At 40.4% G+C, this 22,213-nt stretch overlaps 1 protein-coding gene across 1 annotated transcript in view; it reads left to right on the top strand.

The window, feature by feature from the left end:
* The first annotated feature begins 2,463 nt into the window (after positions 1 to 2,463).
* Positions 2,464 to 22,213, top strand: part of adgrl3.1 (adhesion G protein-coupled receptor L3.1) — an 87,181-nt gene continuing 67,431 nt past the window's right edge. The window contains exons 1-2 of the mRNA XM_085459463.1: positions 2,464 to 2,607; positions 9,190 to 9,403. Coding sequence (XP_085315589.1) covers positions 2,553 to 2,607; positions 9,190 to 9,403 — 269 coding nt within the window. The 5' untranslated portion in view covers positions 2,464 to 2,552. The remainder of the gene's footprint in view (positions 2,608 to 9,189; positions 9,404 to 22,213) is intronic.

The following is a 22,213-nucleotide window of genomic DNA, read 5'->3' as shown; positions in this document are numbered from 1 at the left end:
CTGCTCCCCGGGCGCCCAATGGCTGCCCACTGCTTCACTGAGTGAATGGGTTAAATGCAGAGAGCAATTTCCCCACGGGGCTCAATAAAGTACAATAATGTACACACTTTCTTTCTTTCTTCTTCTAAAGAATTATGCTCCATAAAAGTAATCTGATTGGATAAAATGTTTGACTACTTTATGCTGGAATGCAAATTGAATTTTCTACAACTTTTCAGACTTCACTAAATTAGGTTTGGCTTGTGTTTTTATCATTAGTTTTAGTGAATTTTCAATTTAAAGGATTTATTTTGACATACAAAAAAGAACAGAACCAATAAAATGCCAGATGACTACACAGGCCTCATCGTCTGTGTGTTTCTGCAGTGTGCATGTGCCTCTGGGTGGCTGTCTGTCCCATTTGCAGGTCTGCGATGAGGCTTTTTGTCATTTCAGATGCTCTGAAGATACGTTATACATATGTTGTGTGATTCTGGTATAAAAAAGGGCCTGTGTGATTCTGGCATTTTCTATAAATTAAAAGGCTTTTGATAACATCAGTTATAAGAAATATCAAAGGCAGAGGATTGTGCCAAAGCAGATATTGCCTTCACAGCATGACATGATGGAAATAGCTGGCTATTGTCTCAGTCTCTGCTGGACAAAAATGATATGGTCACACTGATCAATAGTCTCTGTTACACATGATGTATCTCCCATGGCTGTGGCTGTCTGCTTTGCTCCATCTGTCCCCGGCTGTTGCATATTTCTCCAGCCCCTCTCGCTCCCACTTACAAACTTGATGTGCTTGTTTTTCCGGAGCTGAGTATGAGTTCCCTTGAGAACGGTGAACATTTAGGCACAAAGATGGCTTTTGCTACCTTAGAACTACTCCCCTGATGAAATTGATGTTTGTTTGAAAAGGATGATTGTGTGAAGATTTTATTATCCTTTATGTCATGCACACTTTAAACTTGACATACACACATAATTCTGCAAATTAAATGTAAATGTTGCAGCTTTTCCTATTTAAAACGTGAATTTTGCAGCGCAAAAAAACAAAGAGAGCCACTGAGTTGAGATAAGAGTGAGTGGGCGGTGAGCAAGTGATTGAACAGTGCTGGTCTTTTTAATCTGCTCAGAAAAAAGACGGAGAAACGATGCTTACCAGTCTGTCACTGCTATAACTTATCTCAGAGACCATCCCTGTATTAATTGTTTGTTGCTGATGGACCATGAAATGAACAATTAGGTTGGGACATCAATACATTTCACACTTTGATGCTGATGTGTAATACTAAGTGAAGTGAATCCTAATAAAAGCATCATTATGCAAACATTAAGCACCATTGTATTATTTTACTATTTCTTTTAGACAAGGTCTGCATATAACATTAGTCTTGCATTTTCCAGGCAGATTTGTGTTGTGTATGGATTAATCGGGATATGGTTTGTTGCCATGTGAAATATGGATTTGCACAAATTATTCTGTTCTTGTTGTGTTTAACACACTATCATGGCTTTTTTTTAGCTTAAAAATGTGATTTTAATTCCTTTAGAATCTTTTAAAGCAGATGAGATATTTAGTATGACCTAATGAAGAATATATTAATTTGCAGATCTTAAAAATAATCACAAATTGGACAGAAGTTTTTAACTCCCTAAGCTATTTAATTTAATTGAATTCAATTCAGTCTAATTATACAGCACCAAATCACAACAACAGTTGCCGCAAGCCACTTTCCATTGTAATAAAATAATAAAGAGAAAATCCCAACAATCATATGACCCTGTATGAGCAAACGCTTTGGAGACAGTGGGAAGGAAAAACTCAATTTTGTAAGGAAGAAATTGGTTTGCAGAACAAGGCTCATCTCTGTGACCAGTTGGGGGTGAGGGGAGGATGACAGGACAAAGACATGCCGTGGAAGAGAGACAGAGATTAATAATAAAAAACTATACAATAAATGTTATCAAAGTGTTTTTATACATTCATAATCCATAATCTTGTAGTTTTATGTGCTTGTAGGTCCTCTCTGTGTGTCTGCAGAATATCATTTACTTACCTAGCAGGCAAATCCACTTAAAATTGGTCTTCTTTGACTTTTTTTTTTAATTTTCTGAAAATATGATTGAGGTACAAGTGTTGGTCATTTAGTCCTCTCTTTCTTTCTCTCATTATTGTTTAAGGAAATGATTTTTGTTATTTTGAAGTTTGTTAAAATGTCCATCCACTATAAATCAGTTAAATGTTTTGAGGAAAATCTGCTTCTTTGCTGGATAAACTTTGTCAGTTGTTGTTTACTTGTTTATTTGTTGTTAGAAAGAAAAAAAAATAAGAAAAAGATCATATTTTGGAATAGTTAGTAAATCTGTGTATTGCGGCCTACATAAAGCATCCTAATGTGTATACGTATGGCAAACCAAGTGAGCAGATTCTCTCTGTGTATCAATTCCCAGGTCTGTATGGTGACAGGAAGACTGAGCTGTGACATATAAACAGCTCGCCACAAGACCGTCTGGGCTCAGCAGGAAGTACCTCCATATCTACTTCCAGGTCATCCTCAGACGTCATGTGGACCAGATGCCTGCTCTTGATCTCAACCTTCTTTTCCCCCATAGCCATTGGTAAGGGACACACTACTCATTGCACTGCCCTAACCAAAAAAGGAGAAAAAAAAACTACATTTAATTTGTTAATTGAAATGTGTTGTATTGCTCAATTATTACTATTGCTACATTAAAGATTTTCAGTCAAATATCTATGTGACTAAAGTCCATTTGGCAAAAGCAAGAAAAACGTTTTGGTCATAAAACAGCTGTTGATTATTTTAAGCTATAGTCTGCGTTTTTAATAACTGTATTGATAAGAGCAATAGGTAATGTTAGTTAATTTTATAACAGTCACAATTGTCTGCTAAAATAAAGGCTTATTGCTGGACTTCTTTCAAAAAACAAATAGCATTTGTTGCAAAGAGCTGTTACTCAGCAGGCACAAAAAGCAAGGATACAAATGAGTCTTGAAACAACACAGATGGGATAAAGGAGGCCGACACACAGCGGATAAACAGACAAACCAACAAAGGGATGCACAAGACTACATACAGCATGGGCTGATTACAAAGCAAGGTGGCAACTGTTCAATTCAAGTTTACTTATAAAGCACCACATGACAGCAAGAGATGGCTCAAGGCACTTTATATTATAAGGTAAAGACCTTGCAGTATTCATGAGAGAACCTTAACAATCAAAGGACCCCATATGAGCAATTAGTTTGCAATGGTGGGAATGAGAAACTCCCTCTTAACTGGAAGAAACCTCCAGCAGAACCGTGCTATAAGCTTATCAAAAATGAACGTGATGAGTAGAGTAGAAAGAGCGTAGGTCTCCCCAATCCAAACTGGGAGTTAGTTTGACAGGAGAGGGACCTGATAGCTGAAGGCTCTGCCTCCCATTCTACTTTTAAAATGTCTAGGAACCAGAAGTAAGCACCGTCTGAGAGTGAAGCACTCTGTTAGGATAATATGATACTATGAATCTTTAACATATGATGGGGTCTGATTATTCGAGAGTTTGTGTGTGAGGAGAAAGATTTTAAATTCAGTTCTGGATTTAACAGGGAGCAAATGAAGAGATGCTAATACAGAGGAAACGTGGTCTCTCTGTCTATTCCCTGACACCTGATAATAATGAATTAAGATTGTCCAGACTTGAAATAATGAATGCATGAAAAATAGACAAGTAAAGATATATAAAACAAGAGTGAAACTAATCAGGATAGCGCAGACAATCATAAAGGAGTGAAGAGGCAAAGGCACAGGAGACACAAGAAAAAGCAATCACCAAAATAAGACAGTAAGTGGAAACCAGTAGGACAAATGTGTAAACACATAGACCAGACAGAGATGGGCAAGATGGGGAGACAATGAGGACACCATGAAAATATGAGCATAAGAAAGAATAACAATAAAACCAAAAATAAGAATCAAAACTCAGGGCACCATTTTATTGCACACACAGAAATTTTTCACACGTACAAAATGTTCAGTGCAGATGCAGTCCAGTAGGTCAACTTTATATTTCCTCCTTTCCTACATGACTATAGGTTTAAAAGACTCTGAGAGGGAGCTCTGGCCCATTTGAACTCGGTCCTATTAATAGCTCCTGTCACTCACATTGTGTAACTTTGTAACATGCACTCACGCACAAACACTCATATGTATCCACATTTTAAATAGATGTAGGTCTCTACAGCAAGTGATTCCTGGACCACACACACAAACACACCATCAAGCATGTACTTGCACCAACGTTGCCAGAAATCCCACCTAAACACTAATGGATGCAATTAAAAGGCACACAGGGAGTGCTTATAGTCAGGCATATAAACACCAAGGGCTTAGTTTTGCAGGAAGAGATGAGTTTCAGTTAAATATATTTGCATCGATGTCTAAAGAATGAGTTGATGTATGCAAAGTATGTTCCTTTTGCTTTGTGAGGAAACCTGTACAGCTGAAACAAGGACACCAGCTTGAGGGCACACAACAGCAACCACTCAGTCTTCTCCACAGACCCATATTATTTTAGGATTGTTCAAACAAAAAGACATTTAAACGTGAATCTGGGAATTATTTTGGTTGTTTTTTTTTTGTTTGTTTGTTTTTTGGATTTTTTTTTTGGCAGGGTTTTACGGGTTTTTTATACGCTCTATTGGGTGGAGGTGACTGACTGAAGAACATCCAGTTTATTTCCTTTAAGGAACTTGTGTGTGAAGCATTTGCACTGTGAAGCTCTGTCTAATCAGTTTTGCAGAATTTGGCTTATTCTGAGCAGAGGGTCTAGGCCTGTACACTTCAGAATTCACCCTGCTACTTCTATAAGCTATCACACTATCAGTAAACAGTAGTGACCCAATTCCACTGGCAGTCATACATGCTCATGCCTAACCCTCCACCATATTTGACAGATGATGCAGTATGCTTCGAATCATTAGCTGCAACATCATCAACATCTGCAAAAAGCAACTGCTGTTGCAACTAGAGACTGAGGTACAACACATTGAGTGACCTACAACACAAAGACGTCAGGTCTGAGGGGGAATGTCATCATCCCCACTCTCCAAGACTGGGCACCAAGTCCTGAAAACAACTGGTAGATTAAATGCAAGGGCAGCTGACCTGAAACAGAAGACCATGGCTAAGCTGGGAACCTATAACTCTATAAGATTAACAACAGCCACAAGGAGCGGTATCTTCCATGGAGAAAAAGACTTGTGGCCAAGATCAAGGCAGAACAAAGGGACGTTAGCCAACTATCTGCAGGAAGGAGTGATGAAGTGTGATGGCTTCTGGTATACCTTTTAAAGCAATTAGCTTGAACAGTTATACCAGAAGCTGGGAGAATAAACCAAGTGTTCTCCACTGAACCATCCAAGTTATACTCTTGTGCTTCACAGGTAAAGGTGTGGCTGGTTGGGATTAGCTGAGTATGAATTATTGGCAGTCCGCGGCAGTGTCATCATTTATGTCATCTCCATTTAGGTAACCAATCTGTGTCTGTCGGTCTTCTGGGTTCACTAGTCACCATCCAAGAAAAATAAACAGCACCAGACTCTGGCATGATCCACACCTACTGGCTCAAGGATTTACTTCATTTTGTGAGCCCCTGGAAGCACAAATTAACCAGTTGCTAATGGATGAGGTGTACCCGGAATGGCTAACCGGAGGCTGAAAAGGCCTGATCGCCATGGAACCCCAGAAGAGTACACTAAGCGGAAAGAAGGAGGCTGAGGACTAGTGAGTGTCAGAAACACTATCCAGGAAAGAAAGAACAAAGATCCATTAGCACACAGACAGATGGCCACAACTGATCATGTGCTTAGTAAATACCTCAGGCAGCAGAAACCCAAGAAAGAAGAGGCATAAGAAGAGGAAGATTCATTGATGGACATGCTACTGCATGCCATGGTCTCACTGGCAGGTAGAAGAAGGGTGTGATATTAAAAAATCCTAAATGGCTAGACAAAGCTGGACTGAAAGACAGCATGGAGGCACTAATTGTGGCAGCACAGACACAAGCTCCAAGCGCAAGATTGATGGAGGCTGGGGTCTACCACACCAGGCAAGATCCCAGGTGCAGGCTGTGCAAAGATGCCCCGAGATAATCCAGCACATAACAGGGTGTGAGATGCTAGCAGGCAGGACATACATGGGACCCCATAACCAAGCGGTTGACATAGTATACAGGAACATCTGTGCCAAATATGGCTGGAGGTTACTGAGGTCAAAATGGGATACACCCCCTGGTGGTTGACAATGATCAAGCTAAGATATAGATATATATAGATAGATATATGAATATATCTATCTATATATTGATAAAACAATGAGGGTACTGCTAGCCTTAACCTTTAGAATATCTTCAAAGTCAAAGTCAAAGTCAGCTTTATTTGTCGATTCTTCCACATGTACAGGACATACGGAGAATAGAAATTGCGTTACTCTTCAATCCCTAGATAAATAGCAAATGCACTTAAAATAAGTTGTTTTCCCTGTAACTCAAAGCACCCCACATTTAAGACATCAGCATTGGCCAAAAGCTTTGGCAATTCAAGTGAGAGATCACCTTTTAAATCTCTCTCCTCTTTCCTTTCACCCATTCCTTCTTTCCATCTATCCACCTCTTTCGCCACTCTCTTGTTCTTGGCCCAAATGTAAAAATCAATATCCTTTTGTTTCAGCCCCCCGAGGCAATAAGAGTGTCTGAATAAGACCGTCCATACTGTCTGTTGCTGCCAAGTTTCTGTCACCACTTACACAACTAATGACAGACACATTAACATGGACTTGCCAGCTCACACATTATTACATGTAGTCAAAGACAGACAGCTAAATATGTGCGCATAGTGTGTGTGTGCGAGTGAATGCATGTGTATCAGGTGACAGAAATATGTGTAGAGGGTCCTTTGGAGATGGGTTAAGCACAGCAGCTTTATAGGTGAGGCAGCTGATATAATAAGATAAATTAAAATGTGACAGACGAGACAGGATGGCATGTACGAGTCAGTTCATTTACTCCTGCTTACAAAGGCAGAGTGGCTTTTAATGGGAATACAGATAGACCCCTCATTTGAATAGTGTGTGTGTGAGTTTGTGTCATAATGCTTGCTTCATACCCAAAGGGGACCCTGTAAGGCAACACTGTAAGACATCTGATCCAATGCTAGTCTAGACAGCTGCCTTACGATGCTGTTTATTGATCCCCGCATGCTCCAATTAACCCTCACTTCAGAATTTATATTCATGCTCACAGAGTCATGATGCAGCCATTGAAAAACTAATAAACTGACACTTACTTTCACACAGTAATGACCCAGTGCACTAAGACCCCCTGCTTACACAGACAAAACTGCATGATGCCCTGTTAAATCCTCAGCTACTTTGGAGACACACATCCTGTCTGAATGTGTGCTTAAGGTCTAATCATAGCCTGCAGTGGTATACATACTTGTGTGTGCATGTGTCTGTTCATTAGAGAAGACATTTTCAGTAAATGCCACTTATATATCAGTCTTATCTCTAAGCTACCTCCTGCCATTATCAATGTTTTTCCCTCAGGTACCAACACCACACTGATATTGGCTGGCTGTGAATTTCCACCTCTACATTCCATCACTCCGAGCATTTGTATGCATGAGTGTGTGTGTGTGTGTGTGTGTGTGTGTGTGTGTGTGTGTGTGTGTGTGCTTCCGTGCTTGTGTGTCTGTGATGTGGTGAAGGGCAGTATTAAGTTGAGCCCGGGCACAGTGTCATTGAGCTCATTCAGATTCTTTGCTGCATTTGTGTAACCATGACGCTTCTCTAACCAATGAGAGAGCCAAGGGAGGGTGGACGGGGTTACTATGGTTACCATGACAGGGAGCGTTGCCTCACTTTACACAGATGTTGTATGTCTGTGTCTTTTTAATTGCTTTTGTGTCCGTACATTCATGTGTGTATACATGTGCTTGTTTCTCTGCTTTTAAGAAATGATTTGACAGGATATGTTCTTCCAAAAAGAGCGCTGGGTCTGGAAAGCTTCCACATTAGTTTTGTGTAGATTTAATAAATGTTATTAGTTTATTCAAGTGGGAAATGCATAATATGTATATTGCACCCTGTATAGCAAAAATTCTCAGATGGTCTAGATGGGCAGTGCTATATATATATGTGTGTGTGTGTGTGTGTGTGTGTGTGTGTGTGTGTGTGTAATAAAATCTGCATTATTATTATGGAAAGGTTAGGTGGATTCAGACATGGGCAATACAATTGAGCACCTCAGAAGAATAATCCATGCGACACAAACACCCAGAACCACACCATTATTGTCACTGCACTTCTATGTAATAGCTTCAGTCACATGGAGGTATGTATAAGGTGTTTTGGCAGGACATGAAAATAAAGAATGAGAGAAAGGGGAGAAAAGTCCAAATGCTTATGAGCAAGGAGAAAACTTTTTTTAAACTATTTGTGTGGCATTGGGGGGCTGGCTGGCGGGGACTAACTGGAATCCACAGGAAGCAAGGATTAAAATAAAAGAAGTGATGGAATCGCGATAACAAGAAGAATCCAAAATCATGACACTGTTAAGAATACTTTTGATGAGAAGAGTTTGCCTTTCTTCTGATTTTTGCTCATTTTGTTTTTAGATGAAAGGGAGTTGTGTGGCACAAAAGCGTCCGCCAGTGAAGTAAAAAAAAATATCAGGAATGTTCAGTAACTTCAGACTCATTGAAATTAATGACATGTTCCCTATTACAGTACAGTCGTAGTGGATGTTTGCATCACATTTGCAACTTGTGAGAATAATTAGGCATTGCCATCTTTGAATATTATCTGCAGCACTAAATATCTGTTGAAATTGCCAGGCAATTACTCTCTATCTAGAATGATGTCCAATACTGCTAACTGCAAAGCACTAATTACCAAGTCAGTTCACTCGCGACAGTGGACGTGCCCTTATAAGAAGTCTTTTGTTATGCTATTGTTTTCATATAGTCTGAATAATTACGTCTATATGACAAGGGTACAAATGCAATTTCAGTTGAACACAGCCTATTCTTGAATAATTCAGGCCTTGCAGTCCAAGTAAATTAAAGATGGCTCTACCAAAACGTCTGGAGTATTTCACCAAACAAAGACTTAATATCAATACATATGTCTTTCTGTCCAGTTTATGGCCGTGCCCCCATCCCCATGGCAGTAGTCCGCAGGGAACTGTCCTGTGAGTCCTACCCCATTGAGTTACGCTGCCCAGGCACAGATGTCATCATGATTGAAAGTGCCAACTACGGCCGCACTGATGACAAGATCTGCGACTCGGACCCCGTCCAGATGGAAAACACGCGGTGCTACCTGCCTGATGCATACAAGATCATGTCACTCAGGTCAGTTTGTATGTACGTGTTTGAGTGAATGTGTGATGTGTCATTTTCTAAGAACTGTAAAACCAAAACTGACAACCACAGTGAACATAATTAATTCTTTGTGTTGCTTTGTTAATTAAGTTTGTCCCATGGTATCCTTTTGGTGCGTGTTGAAGGCTGACTCATGGCACAAAGACAGAGCCAAGACAGGAACAGTCTGAATTGCTTTACTTACTCTAAACCCCAGAGATCCTATCTTTAGTAGGTGTATTGATCCTCATTAAGTACAGTGGTATGAAAAAGTCTTTGCCCCCTTCCTGATTTTCGATTTTTTATATGTTTGTCACACTTAAATGTTTCAGATCATCAGATCAACAAATGTAAATATTACACAAAGATAGGGATGGGTATCGTTTAGGTTTTATCCGATACCGGTGCCAAACCGGTACTTTTGAAACGGTGCCGGTGCTTAAACGGTGCTCAAACTGGTGCTTAAAGAATGGAGAACACAAAATTGGTCTGAAAACCTCTCATGTTCAGCTGTTTTTTTTGTAAAAAGATAACAATGTTAGCCTTTTCTGCAGCTATGTGGCATATATGGCATCACTCTTGGCTGGAAGCAGTGCTTAAACAATGGAAAAAACACAAACTTTGTCCAAAAACCTCTCATGTTTAACTGTTTTCCACTTATTCTTTGGTCATTTTAGCCTTTTTGGCCAGGTTGAAGGGAGTATCTGCCATCAAACAAGAAGGCAGCCGCATGTAACTACGACGGTGTTTGCTAGTTCACCTTACATGCATTAATGTAATAACGTGGTTAGCCTACTCAACGTAAATTACACACGAACAACATTAAGCTACTCACGCAGAGAAGAACGGCTGCTGCTGCTGCCATCATCATCCGTCATCATTTCTGCTACACTGGCAGGGCTAGGGGCCAGCACTCTCCTCTTCGGGTTCTTGGGGGATGTTGCTAACTCCAGGTCCGATAACAGGCAACCCACCCGCAGTAGATGTGCTCGATGTGAGGTCTCGCAGCAAGCTATCAAATACGGCGCATTTCTCGGCTTTAAAAAAACCCCGCTATGCGTCGCCAGGTGTTTCATCGGATTTCAGGTGTTACCTCCTTTGACAGTATCACAGTATCAGCTTAAAGCACTTGTTGCAGGCTGCTGAGTTTGCATATTTTGCTGTAAAGTACAGCCAGACTTTTGACCGCTTTGCCTTGGGCATTTTTAATCTGTAGCTCTGCTCTAAAAGAACGTACATACCTGGACCCGCCTACTATCCTCGGAAACGTAAAATGATTGGCTAGAATTCAAAGTGTATGTCATCTCAGGAAAAAAAAGCACCGAAATAAAGCACCGAAATGTGCGCTGCTTTTCGGTCTGGTTACTACCGTTTATGTCAGAACCGGTACCCATCCCTACACAAAGATAACAAAAGTAAACACAAAATGCAGTTTTTAAATCAAGGGCTTTATCATTAGGGGTATGGCCCTGTGTGAAAACTTGATTGCCCCCACCTTGTTAAATCATAAATAAACTGTGATTAACCATGTCTTTTACAACGCTAAGTTTCCCTCCCACTTTAAGGCCTGATTACTGCCTGTAATCACTTAAACAGAACCTGTCTGACAAACTGAAGCAGACTGAGAAATGCAGCACAACATGTCACAATTGAAAGAGATTAGAAACAAAGTCACTGACATCTATCAATCTGGAAAGGGTTACCAAGCAATTTTGAAGGCTTTGGGACTCCAGCAAACCACAGTGAGAGCCATTATCCACAAATGGCGAAAATATGGAACAGTGGTTCCCAGGAGTCGCTGGTCAACCAAAAAGACCCCCAAAGCGCAGCGACGACTCATCCAAGAGGTCACAAAAGGTCAGAGTTTATTATTCAACAATAAGAAAGTTACTGGGAAAAATACCCCCCATTGGAGAGTTCAAGGAGAAAACAGTCACACAAAGACTTGTCTCACATTTGCCAGAAAAAATCTTAATGATCCCCAAGACATCTTTGAAAATACTCTGTGGACTGAAGAGAGAAACGCGGAACTTTTTTGGGAGGTTTGAGTCCCGTTACATGTGGCATAAAACTAACACAGCATGTCAGAAAAGGAAGTTCGCACCAACAGTAGGGCTCCCACAAACGATTATCTTGATAGTCGACTAGTCACCGATTATTTTTACGATTAGTCGACTAATCAGATTGTGCATCCATTGGACGTAAAATGTACAGCTTATCGCACCAGCCTGCATCTGCTCTTGTATAACTATCATTAGCTTACAGCTTGAAGTGTTTAAGGTATGTGCTAACTAAAAATAAAGCTAAGATGATAGTTTATTAAATTTTAATGAAATTTGCAGATTGTTTCAGTGAAGTTTAATAAACTCCTTGCTATCTAAAATATAACGGGACACCGGAGTATATTCTCGAGTATCTCACACTTCTGATAATCAGCTGTCTGCTTGACGTTTATTCAGCTGTGTAAAAACTATAACTTTAATCTCAGCCAAACCGATTTACTCAGGAACAAATAAAATACTAAAAAAAGCCAAACAATAACATTTTTAAGTTATCTAAGTGACTTATATATGTTTAACCTGAGTAGCGAAAGACGGCGGTGGGTTTGAAAACGATTTGCCGGGAGTCCGGTGTTCTCACGGGCTCTAGTGAGCCTTGCCCCCGGCTAGCTATCGAGCTGGTGGGTAACAGACGTCTCCGAAAACGTCGAAGCGCTTTTGAAAATATGTGGTGTCTTGATAAACTGAGCAGATATTTGAGGTTTACACAGCTACATTCTCGCCTGAAAATATGTTAAACGTTTATTTTGTGACCCAGAAAGAATAATAAGAGTAAAATTAAAACTAGCTAGCTCCTGCCGTTATTGGAAACTGAGCTGGGCTGCGCTATGAATTCTGGGACAGAGCTACTTCTTCTTCGGGGTTTAACGGCAGCTGGCATCCTTGTACATGCAGTGCTGCCATCTTCTGTTTCAGTCCGTTATTACACTCTTAAATCCTGCTATTATTCCTGCGTCTTTTGGGATCTTACAAAGCTTCAAACGACGCGTCGACTATTAAATCAGTCATCGACGATTTTGATAGTCGACGTAATCGTGACTAGTCGACTAATCGTGGCAGCCCTAACCAACAGTAAAATATGGTGGTGGTAGTGCGGACCTGGAAGATTTGTTGCAGTTAATGGAAGCATGACTTCTGCTTCTACCAAAACATCCTGAAGGAGAATGTCCGGCAATCTGCTGTTGACCTCAAGCTTAAGCGCACTTGGGTTCTGCAGCAGGAAAATGATCCACCACACCATGCTCGAAATCCCCCCCTTGTGTTTTTTTCCCACAATACACTATATATACATCAAGTTCTGAATTAACTATGAATTTACCCACTTTCAAGAAGTTTACACCAAACAACAGAGGCATAAAATGACAGAACTGCTAAACTGTAATGGGGGAAAAGGACAATTGTGACGGATTATTTATAGAAACCAGTGTAGTCTTATCAGACAATGGAAGTGACTCAGGTGACACTTCTCCTGCACATCTCTCTGGTGTGCCTGCCTCCTCCTCTGAGGGTGCTGAAAGGAACACAGCAATCTCAGCGTCTGCTCCATGGAAAATTATCATTGAACAATAGGCTGTAATATATGGATCGTTTAAAAAAAACATTATAATGATATATTATGCCATACAGCATTTTATGTCATAATACATGGAGCTCACAAATTAAGGCTTCAGCAAATTTTCTTTACTTTGTAAATTTTAACAACTGATTTTTCCACTTTTTCTGTGTTTGTGAAAAATACAATATTTTATATTTGGGCTGCAAAATAATAATAATAGATTTTCATATCTCCTTTCCTCACTTGAGTCTATACTTAACACGAGTGAGTGCTGTTTTAGTTAACATCTAACATGTTCAGGTACTTTGCTCTGATTATCCTAACATTTATTTGGTGAGTAGCAGAATAGAAAAGAGAACCCAGCTTGTGATTTATTTTACCGGAAATGGTTTTTAATGCTGTTGTGGTCTCTGCACTTTACATATATTTTGTATTTGGCAGGTAGTTAGTTAAAGCTAGTTGGCAAATGATAGCATGACAAAAATAGCAATAAAGGGAAAGCACCGTGCTCTGTAATGAGAATGTCTGGCTATAAATAATTCATTAATGTCACCATTAGTATCTGGATTTTCCAGGTCCTGCGTTAATCTCACTTTCAGTTCTCTTTCTTGCTGTCCTATTATTTTCTCTCATCTTTTTTCCATCTCAATATTGCTGTCATCTTTCCCCGTCCGTCTCCCTGCTCTGTTTCTCTATCAAACCACCTGTCTGTGTCATGTGGTGGTGCTCTCATTGCGACTGCTTTGGCCTAGCTTGGTCTCTCTTCTCGCTCTGGCAGCTGAAGCTTGTGTGGCCACTTTCCTACAGCCCTTTCCATCCATAATTTATACGGAAGCGCGCTCACACACACATGGCTTCTACCACACACAGCATACACTGCCCAGGGGCTACACCAGACTTTAAGCTCCAATTAGCAGAGCCAGAGGCCATACTTAATCTTGAGGGATTCTCTGTGGAGGTGACTCAGACCGGAAACAACTGTTTATCACATATATTTGTGGTGAACGGTTTGCGAGTTCCAAGATGCCGCGAGTCAGCCTTTGTGTCTACGTGCACAATACTCTGCAAAGCTCGGATATGCTCTTGCATACAGTGTGTCCATGTTTGGCATAAATGCTGACAGTGAATCTTTTAATGTGTGCTCATGCACATGTTCGTTGTGTGTGTTTTTGCATGTTAACGGGCATTGAAGGCTTCAATTTCGAGTTTGACCGGGGATGTGTGTATGTATATACTTTCAACTCTTCCCCATACTCTCACATCCATTTTCTTCAGTCTGTTTCAGCCTGTCTTGTTTCCACTCTCTCATTGCCTCTATGTCTGTATCGTCTCTGGCTTTCAAGCTCCGCTCAACTGGCTGATAAAATCAGAGCATGTTCCGCCTGCCCAGTGTTTCCTCAGTATCACATTCTCTCTTTGTTTTCCTCTCCACCACTCTCCAAGGCCAATGAGTGTGTATGTATGAGTGTGTGTATGTGTTTGTGAATGTGTGCATGTGTGTGTGTGTGTGCTAATGTTTGTGTGCGTGGATGTGTGCGCCTATACCACATAATTGGTCTTGATATCAAAGCCTCATATCTCCAGAGGGTCTCACAAGGCTTCTCAGGCAACCTAGAAAGGACCTGATACCGCTGCATTTCCCAGATTATCTCCCCATTGGGATACACTGGGTTGAAGGGGAAACGAAGCCGTGGCCATGAAAGTTACGCTTAATCTGTTTTAGTGATACAGTGGCCTCAGTTCAGTGACTCACTCTGTTTTATCAGGGTTTGAACAGAGGCACCTTTATTTGAAAACGACTACTGAAAATCCTTTGTTTTAAGGTCTCTGCAGCTTAATTATTTCTTTTTTTAGGTTTTACCTTTGATATTAAATTAAGGCATTGTGAGTATAATTCAATTTTTCATTCTTTGTTAGACTCACCCCACTGGCACTGCACTTCATACTTATTTTCCTAAATGTCAGGATGAATTTCACAGTACCGGTTAGTGCTAGGGTGTGGCTGGGTTGCATGCATATGTGTCACAAGTGACTTATATGAGGAGACATTTGATGGTTGAGTGTGCAGTTCTACACCGGGAGAGAGCTGCGAGCCAAAATGCCGAAGTGCCTTCAGGGATAGTGATTTATTCACATAAAAATGACTTGATGAGTTCTCTGGAGATGCTACAGAATTGGACCAAGTACCTTTCAGCACATTCTCTCAGATTTTCCCTCTTAATCTCACACACATGCATTCGCGCACTTGAGGCTGCAAGTGTCGATAGTGTGAAGAATGTGTGGACGTTACACACGGCCACACAAACTCTGTTTTGTTGCCTCTGCCACAGCTATCGTGATAGAAAATTACTTCTGGACTTCAAACAGGCTTTCCCTCGATACCTCCATACCACCTTTCCCACCTTGTCACCTTGTTGGCCCTTCAGCCTTTTTTTCCCGCTCTCACCTCTTTTTTTCTCGATTGCTCTCGTTTTCTCTCCCTTTCCATGCCTATTGAAGACGCCTCTCAACACAAAGGGAAGGCACTTTGACAAGAGAGACAAGGGTGGGGAGTTGTTCTCCCTTCTCCTCTGTTCCCCGTCTCTTTTGGATGTGTTAAATAACAACATGCTTCATTTATTATTCTCCCATCTGTCACCCTCTTGATATCTCAATTTTTGTCACTCCATTCTTGGTATTTCCTCATTCCTCAAATTGCTTCTCACCCCCTGTTTCCCACCCTCACTGTCACTCTTCCTTTCTCACTTACCATCTGTTTTAGCTTTCATTGGCTTTCCTGTTTTTCCATTTGCTTTTTTCTTTCCTCAACTCTGGGGAGAGATGAGGTTGAGGCTAAAATGCAAAGCCTTATAGGTTACATGTTTCCTGTCTTTTATAGTGAATTCTATATTTTGTCCCTGTTTTGAACCAGGATGCTAGGGGTTGACGGCCAGAGTGACAACCCAGGTCTCCAGATGAATCCTTCAGTGTGTCCCCAAAGATTCTAGGTGCACTATGGCTGTAAAAACACATATTAACACCACCACTGCGTACTAACATGCAGATGAAGGCACGCACATGCATATGTGAAAGCACGTGGCAGCTGTTAAATGCATACTCACACTCTCTCTTGCCCACACACATACTGCGCTCAGAAAGAAATAGAGAGTTTCTTCTTAGTTCTTAAGCCTGCTCAACTTCTCCTTCTCTTTAGAACTGCATCTAAGCCTTCAAAGCTCCAGGCTAGTAGTGTAGCATGTGAATGTATTTGTGTGCATATGTACTGAATATGTGGTTGTGTGTGAACATGTCTGAGTGTGTTCATCTTTAGCTGTATGCATTTGCATACGAGTCCGTATGTGTTATTGAGCATGCACTAGCAAGCTTGAACTACACACGTGGGAGACTCTAAAGCAGCCTCTGAAGTTCTTTTCCTTTGACTCTCTGAATTATAGAAAACCACTTGAATCGCAGACTGCAGTCTAGTGTTAGCTGTGTGCTGCAGTCTCAGACTCTCTAACCAGCAAACTATGCCATGCAGTCTGGCACTTTTTTCCAGGCATACCTGCACGTCATGTTACTTCTCCATTTGAATATAATCCATCTCTGTAAAAGCTGAAGGATAAGAAGAGAGAGCTGGAACAGATAGTGACAGAGGGGCAGATAAATAAATGCTCCAAACATTACATTAATCTAAAGCCCAGTGATTCCAACTCCAAAAACAATGTGCTAAATTGAAGTTTTTCACCACAGAAACTGAGACTGTGACTGTGTTTCTTCTCTGGGTGTGAGATTTCTTGCAGAGGTGGACTCACCAGGATATTAACAATTATATCTTGTTATGATATCTATCTCTGACTTGCTCTGTCTCAATCTGTTCACTCTTCTTCTCTCCTCCCTCCATTAACTGTACCCTGCTTCCCACTGAATGAGGTCATATCTGGAAATGTCCTACTTAATGTGTATGTGTGTGTGTGCATGTTGGTGTATGAAAGTGTCTGTGCTTGTGCTACCACCCTAACATAGTCGCCACGGCTACAGGAGATGCCCTGCGGCACCCTGGGGGCCCAACTGTCACCCTTGCTCAGTGTGGTAATTAGGACCCACACACATACGTACGCACACGCAAACACAGATAGACGAATAGGAAAAGTCGTACTTAAAGACTGACTGATTCTGGCACACTGAAACACTGACAGAAACTTTCCCTCAGATATGTGACAGGAATGAACACACGGGGTCTTTTATAATCTTAACAATGATCTTGTTCTTTCTATTGTTCTTTATATATTCCTCTCCGTCTACCCACGCAAATATACTTTTCCCAAAACCTCTGTATTTCCACATGTCAAAGTCTCCACCATCTGACCCTGTTCTCCTTTCACCATAGCTCTGCTAACCTTCGTTATCATGCTTCACTGAGCACCAAAGCTGCATGGCTGCCTGAGAACGGCCTGAGACACCACACGCTTTCTCTTTTTCTCTCTTCCACACATGCACACAAAGTCTGACACATCCAGAGAGTAGCACGGCACGTGAATCAGTGCCTCAGACATGCTGGCGTGCTGTAGACATTGACTGACTACCTGACTGACTCGATACTTTGACGCTGACAGTGAAGCACAAATCCAAACCAGGACACAAGGAACAGCCCTCGTCTCCCCTGCACAAGCACAGCATCCCATATTTTTTTATGAGGTGAGGCTGACTAAATTATACTAGTCAGTTACTTGATGTAGCATTGCTTGGTCGTCTTGATGGTGATGGTGTCTTGCACGCTCCTCTGCGTCTCACCAATCAAGAAGACAGCACATCTGTCTGAAACACGCTCATCTTTTAGCTTTTAGGAGGATTTGGGGTTCGTGTAAGCAGGTGGTTTGGATTAAAATGTGAAGTTGGAGGTGTCACATTTAAATTTAGAGAGATGCAAGGTTGGGAGAGACATAGGGATATCAGCTAAGGAATGTTACTAGGTGGAATCAGGAGAAAGACTCTCCGAGTGTGTCCTGGAATCGGACGACGTGGAAGTTGCCATGGCTACCGGTGGAAGAGGAAAGGAGAGACGGTGGAGCTCAAAAACTATACTTGGCAGGCAGCCTGCTCAGAAGCTTGAAGGGTAAAAGGGTTTGTTTGCCTCTGTTTATGATAAGACATACATTGTCATCATTACTATTATTATTAAACAGTCTTTTAGTTGTAATAATCATTAGTTATCCACACACATAACATATATCATACACTCCCAAACTAGGCCACTTCTAAACAATGAATTAACATGCATTACACATTCGGTCTCGTTCCACTTGGAATTATACTCATTTCTTTTTTTCTGACATATAAGAAATGGAAAAAAAACTAATATATGACATCTCTACCTGCCATACTGAAATCTGATAGTGTTGTCATCGTTTATTAAATCATATATTATCTTAACAATGTCACAGGCATTATGCAGACTCAGAAATGTGTGTGCCATTTGTCATTTGCATACAAATGGCTCTCTGTATGAGAGCAAGCTTACAACTACTGTAGCTAATTTTTAAAGAATGTTTTATCTGTTCACAGAAGTGTGTCAGTGGTTGATTTTGCTGACTTGAATGCAGGTTGTTGAATTGCACTGAGAATCTAAATTGTATTTAATGTTCAAGCACACTTTACATCCAGAATTAAAACAGGATGTTGAACAGAAGGCTCACTCTGCAGCACTTTTTATTGAATCTATGGCTCAGTCTTTCAGCTTTTCTCCTTTCGATGTAACAGATCTGTAGAGCTTTAAAGCAATTGAATGCTAATAAGACTGCAAGTTCTGAAAAACTGGATCTAGATTTTCTCAAGTTAGCTTGGATGGATTATAGCAGAACTATTATCCATCCATGCATCCATTTAGTTCAGGGTTTCGTGTATTAGAGCCTGTGCAGCTAGAACAGGGGTACACCCTAGGCAGGTTGCCAGGGTATTGCAGGCCTATAGCAGAAATACAGAAAATATTAACTACTAAGTTTTAAAAAACAGCACAGCACAATAACCACAGCTATTTAAGAGGTAAATTACATTATTGAGGCAATGAACTGCGGAACATACAACATTTCTGCTTTTCTTCATTTGCTGAAGGCTTTTGACATAGTTGACTATGCCACTTTGGTGGATAAACTATATAATAATGACTTTTCTGGGAATGCTGTCAGTTGTTTTTAAAATTACTTGTCAGATAGAACACAGTAGGCCCACTTTGCTGGATCTTCTTCCTCTTTTCTTCCCGTATCAAAGAGGCGTGTCCCAGGGGTCGATGTTAGGACCACTGCTCTTCTTGATCTTTGTGATACTTATCAAATGCTGCATTTATTTTTTATGCAAACAACACAGTTATCTGCTTTCATTCTCCTTAAGTGGTACAAAAAACTCAAATTTGCAAATCCAAGTGCATGCTGTTTTTAAATGGCAGAGTTAATATCTAATCTTCCTAAGATCATAACTGCTCAAGGGGCGTAAATTAAAACGGTACTAAGTGAGCTGAAATTTAAATTAGGTTTAATTTTTAGGAACAAAACCTGTTTCTAAGATAAGAAGAGGTTTATCTGGTGGAAGTATATAATATTATGTGTAAATAAAGTCTATAATACTTAAAATTAGATTATCATTTTTTATCAGGATACATTTCATATTATATCTTATTGTGCATGGATGAGAATGACAGGTAAACGAGCCGGTGCTTTGCATTTACAGGAGCTACACACATACAGCATACAGTAATAACAACATCCCATATTATACTGTGCATTGAATATTGTAAAGTTAAAAATATCACATGACACACAGATATAGGAGAAAACAGGAGAGAGTGGCATCCTCCAACCAAATATTAATAATGTAGCACATTTCAAAGTTTTTTCCCAGTAGGGAAAACAACGTAATTTTACCTGTGGCTTGTTTGACAGGCTGTTCGAGAGCTGACAGAAACACATTCGGGGACTGCCGAGGAATGTTTGTGTCTATGTGTGTGGGAGAGAGACAAAGAGAGAGGCAGATCTGTCATTTCTTCATAAGTGTGGTGTAGTGGGGCTGGCAGAGGATGTGCTGCATCTGCTTCACGATACCCCATGGTACACATGTGCTCAGGCTTGCACTAACACATATATAGGCACCTTCTTTTGCTCCCTTACCTCTGTCACTCACAACACTAGCATCATTTTTCAATTATATATTAAATCACATTTCCTGTGCACCCCTCCACACGTCCTGCCTTTTGTGTTTGTCCTTTTAGGCATCCTTTCCCATCACTCCATTTGTCCATCTCCAAACAGGCCTGTGTATGTGTGTATAACCACATCAGGGAGCTAATAAAGTAGAAATGAGGCCAGTAGAAGAGGAATCTCATATGTGATGTGTGAGGGGGGCAGAGTGAGTGGTCAGCCTAACAGGTTTTTATCCTGTTGTGAGATATAGTGAATGGGCTCTATCTGCTGTCAAATGGGTTTTCCTGAACTCGCACAGGAGATGAAGAGCACTCTGAAATCATCTTCTGGGCTCCCCCCCCCTTACTTTCACAAACACAAGAATGCTCAACTCACACTGGTTAATTTTTGCTACTTTGTAGATTTCAGTTGAATTTCTTTATATTTTAAAAGCTCACAAAATGTATGTGATTTATTGCAACAGTAACCAGTGTTACAAATCATAGCAATAGATAAATTTGATGGGGTATTTAAGAACAAAATGCCGCTTCCTTTGCAACAGGAACTGGACCATTCTTGGTAGATTTCTATATTTTTGTCTATATTTTTGTGTTGAGCCATATCAGACTCTTCTATCATTGAATCCACTAACTGCCTGATTCTGGGTTTGTGTAGCTGTCCAGCTGTCAAAAAAGGAAAAAAAAAAAGAAATCCAGTCTTTCTGGAAGTTACGTCACAGTGTGGGTGAACAAGCTGACAAAAATAAAATGGTGACATTATGCAGACCACGAGTCCGTGTTGCATGCTTCAAGCTTTGCACAGCACTCCTAGGCAGATCTACCAGGAGATGTCTCAGTATTCTAAACCATCAGTGCCTCTGCAGGTGTGAAAAGAAAGAAGGAAAGATGCTCAATAATGCAGTTATGAAACATGTTGCAAAATCCTCCAAGAATATGTAAATATAAACAATTAGAAATTAACATAACTTATAGTTCTCGTTATTTAATAGTTTTTTCTGTATTATATAATAGTTTTAGTGTCATCACTGAGAGTTCAAGTTGTGTCTATAGTTGCATTAGGGACAAATGGATGCTACAAAAAGGCCGTATTAAAGTTTCTGAAATAGAGCCTGCTCCTTAAAAAGGTACTGCACCCAGTCACACCCTGTGCTGTAAACAACTGTGATGAAACACAGTACTGGTGGTAACGGCGATATTTTTACCAATTTTATTAAATTTTGCATTTAATGGGTCGAAATTACATTAACACACCATCTCCTGTTTTAAATCCCTGAACCTTGCAAGGCCAATGCTGACACAGAATCATCCATTTGAGACTTATCTATGTCCAACCTCCCTGAGCCACCACTTTTGAGTGGTATTCATTTTCAATATGTGATGATAGAGAGAAGAGGTTATGTCATATTTTGCTAACTCACATAAATGTTTTATTCTTGGCACTTAATTGTCCTTTTGAGAGCTTAAGATACACCACCTTACTGTATTATTTTCTTTGAGAAAATTGTATGGCTTTGAAGTGGCTGCAAATGAGCACTTTTCCACGATGGCAACACAGCTGCAAACAAATGTTACATTAACACTTAGACATCCACTGTGAGAGCTCCAGCTTTTGGCATTATGTGTGCCTTAGCCAGAGGCATGAAGGGATACATGAGTCTTATCATCTTACTGATCTCTTAAACCTGAAATGGTCCCTCAGAAACACATTACCTGTAACATGTCGTCATTATTTGCGAATGTTTGGCTCTTTCCAATATTCTCTTCCTTGTAATAATCCTAATCCTTGTACCTGACCATTTTCAGAGGAATGGGTGCTTTACTGGTTAAGCCACATAACACTGACCTATGAATTATTCAAGCATAAAAAGGCACCTAACTCAAACGACTAACCAGGGTTGTCTACGCATAACAAACGAGTTAGCAAAGAAGCAGTTTTAAATGGTATATATTGTCACTTTGTCACTAATATTAGTGGTGACCAGAAACTTATTTGCATTTCTTTAACTGAGTCTAAG

Source organism: Copadichromis virginalis, linkage group LG6 (genome assembly GCF_057382275.1).
Source record: "Copadichromis virginalis isolate Kocher_CV1m ecotype Utaka linkage group LG6, C_Virginalis_male_GT1.1, whole genome shotgun sequence".
Lineage (NCBI taxonomy): Eukaryota > Metazoa > Chordata > Actinopteri > Cichliformes > Cichlidae > Copadichromis > Copadichromis virginalis.
Note: the sequence above shows the minus strand (reverse complement) of the source record. Positions and strands in the feature narration are given on the sequence as shown.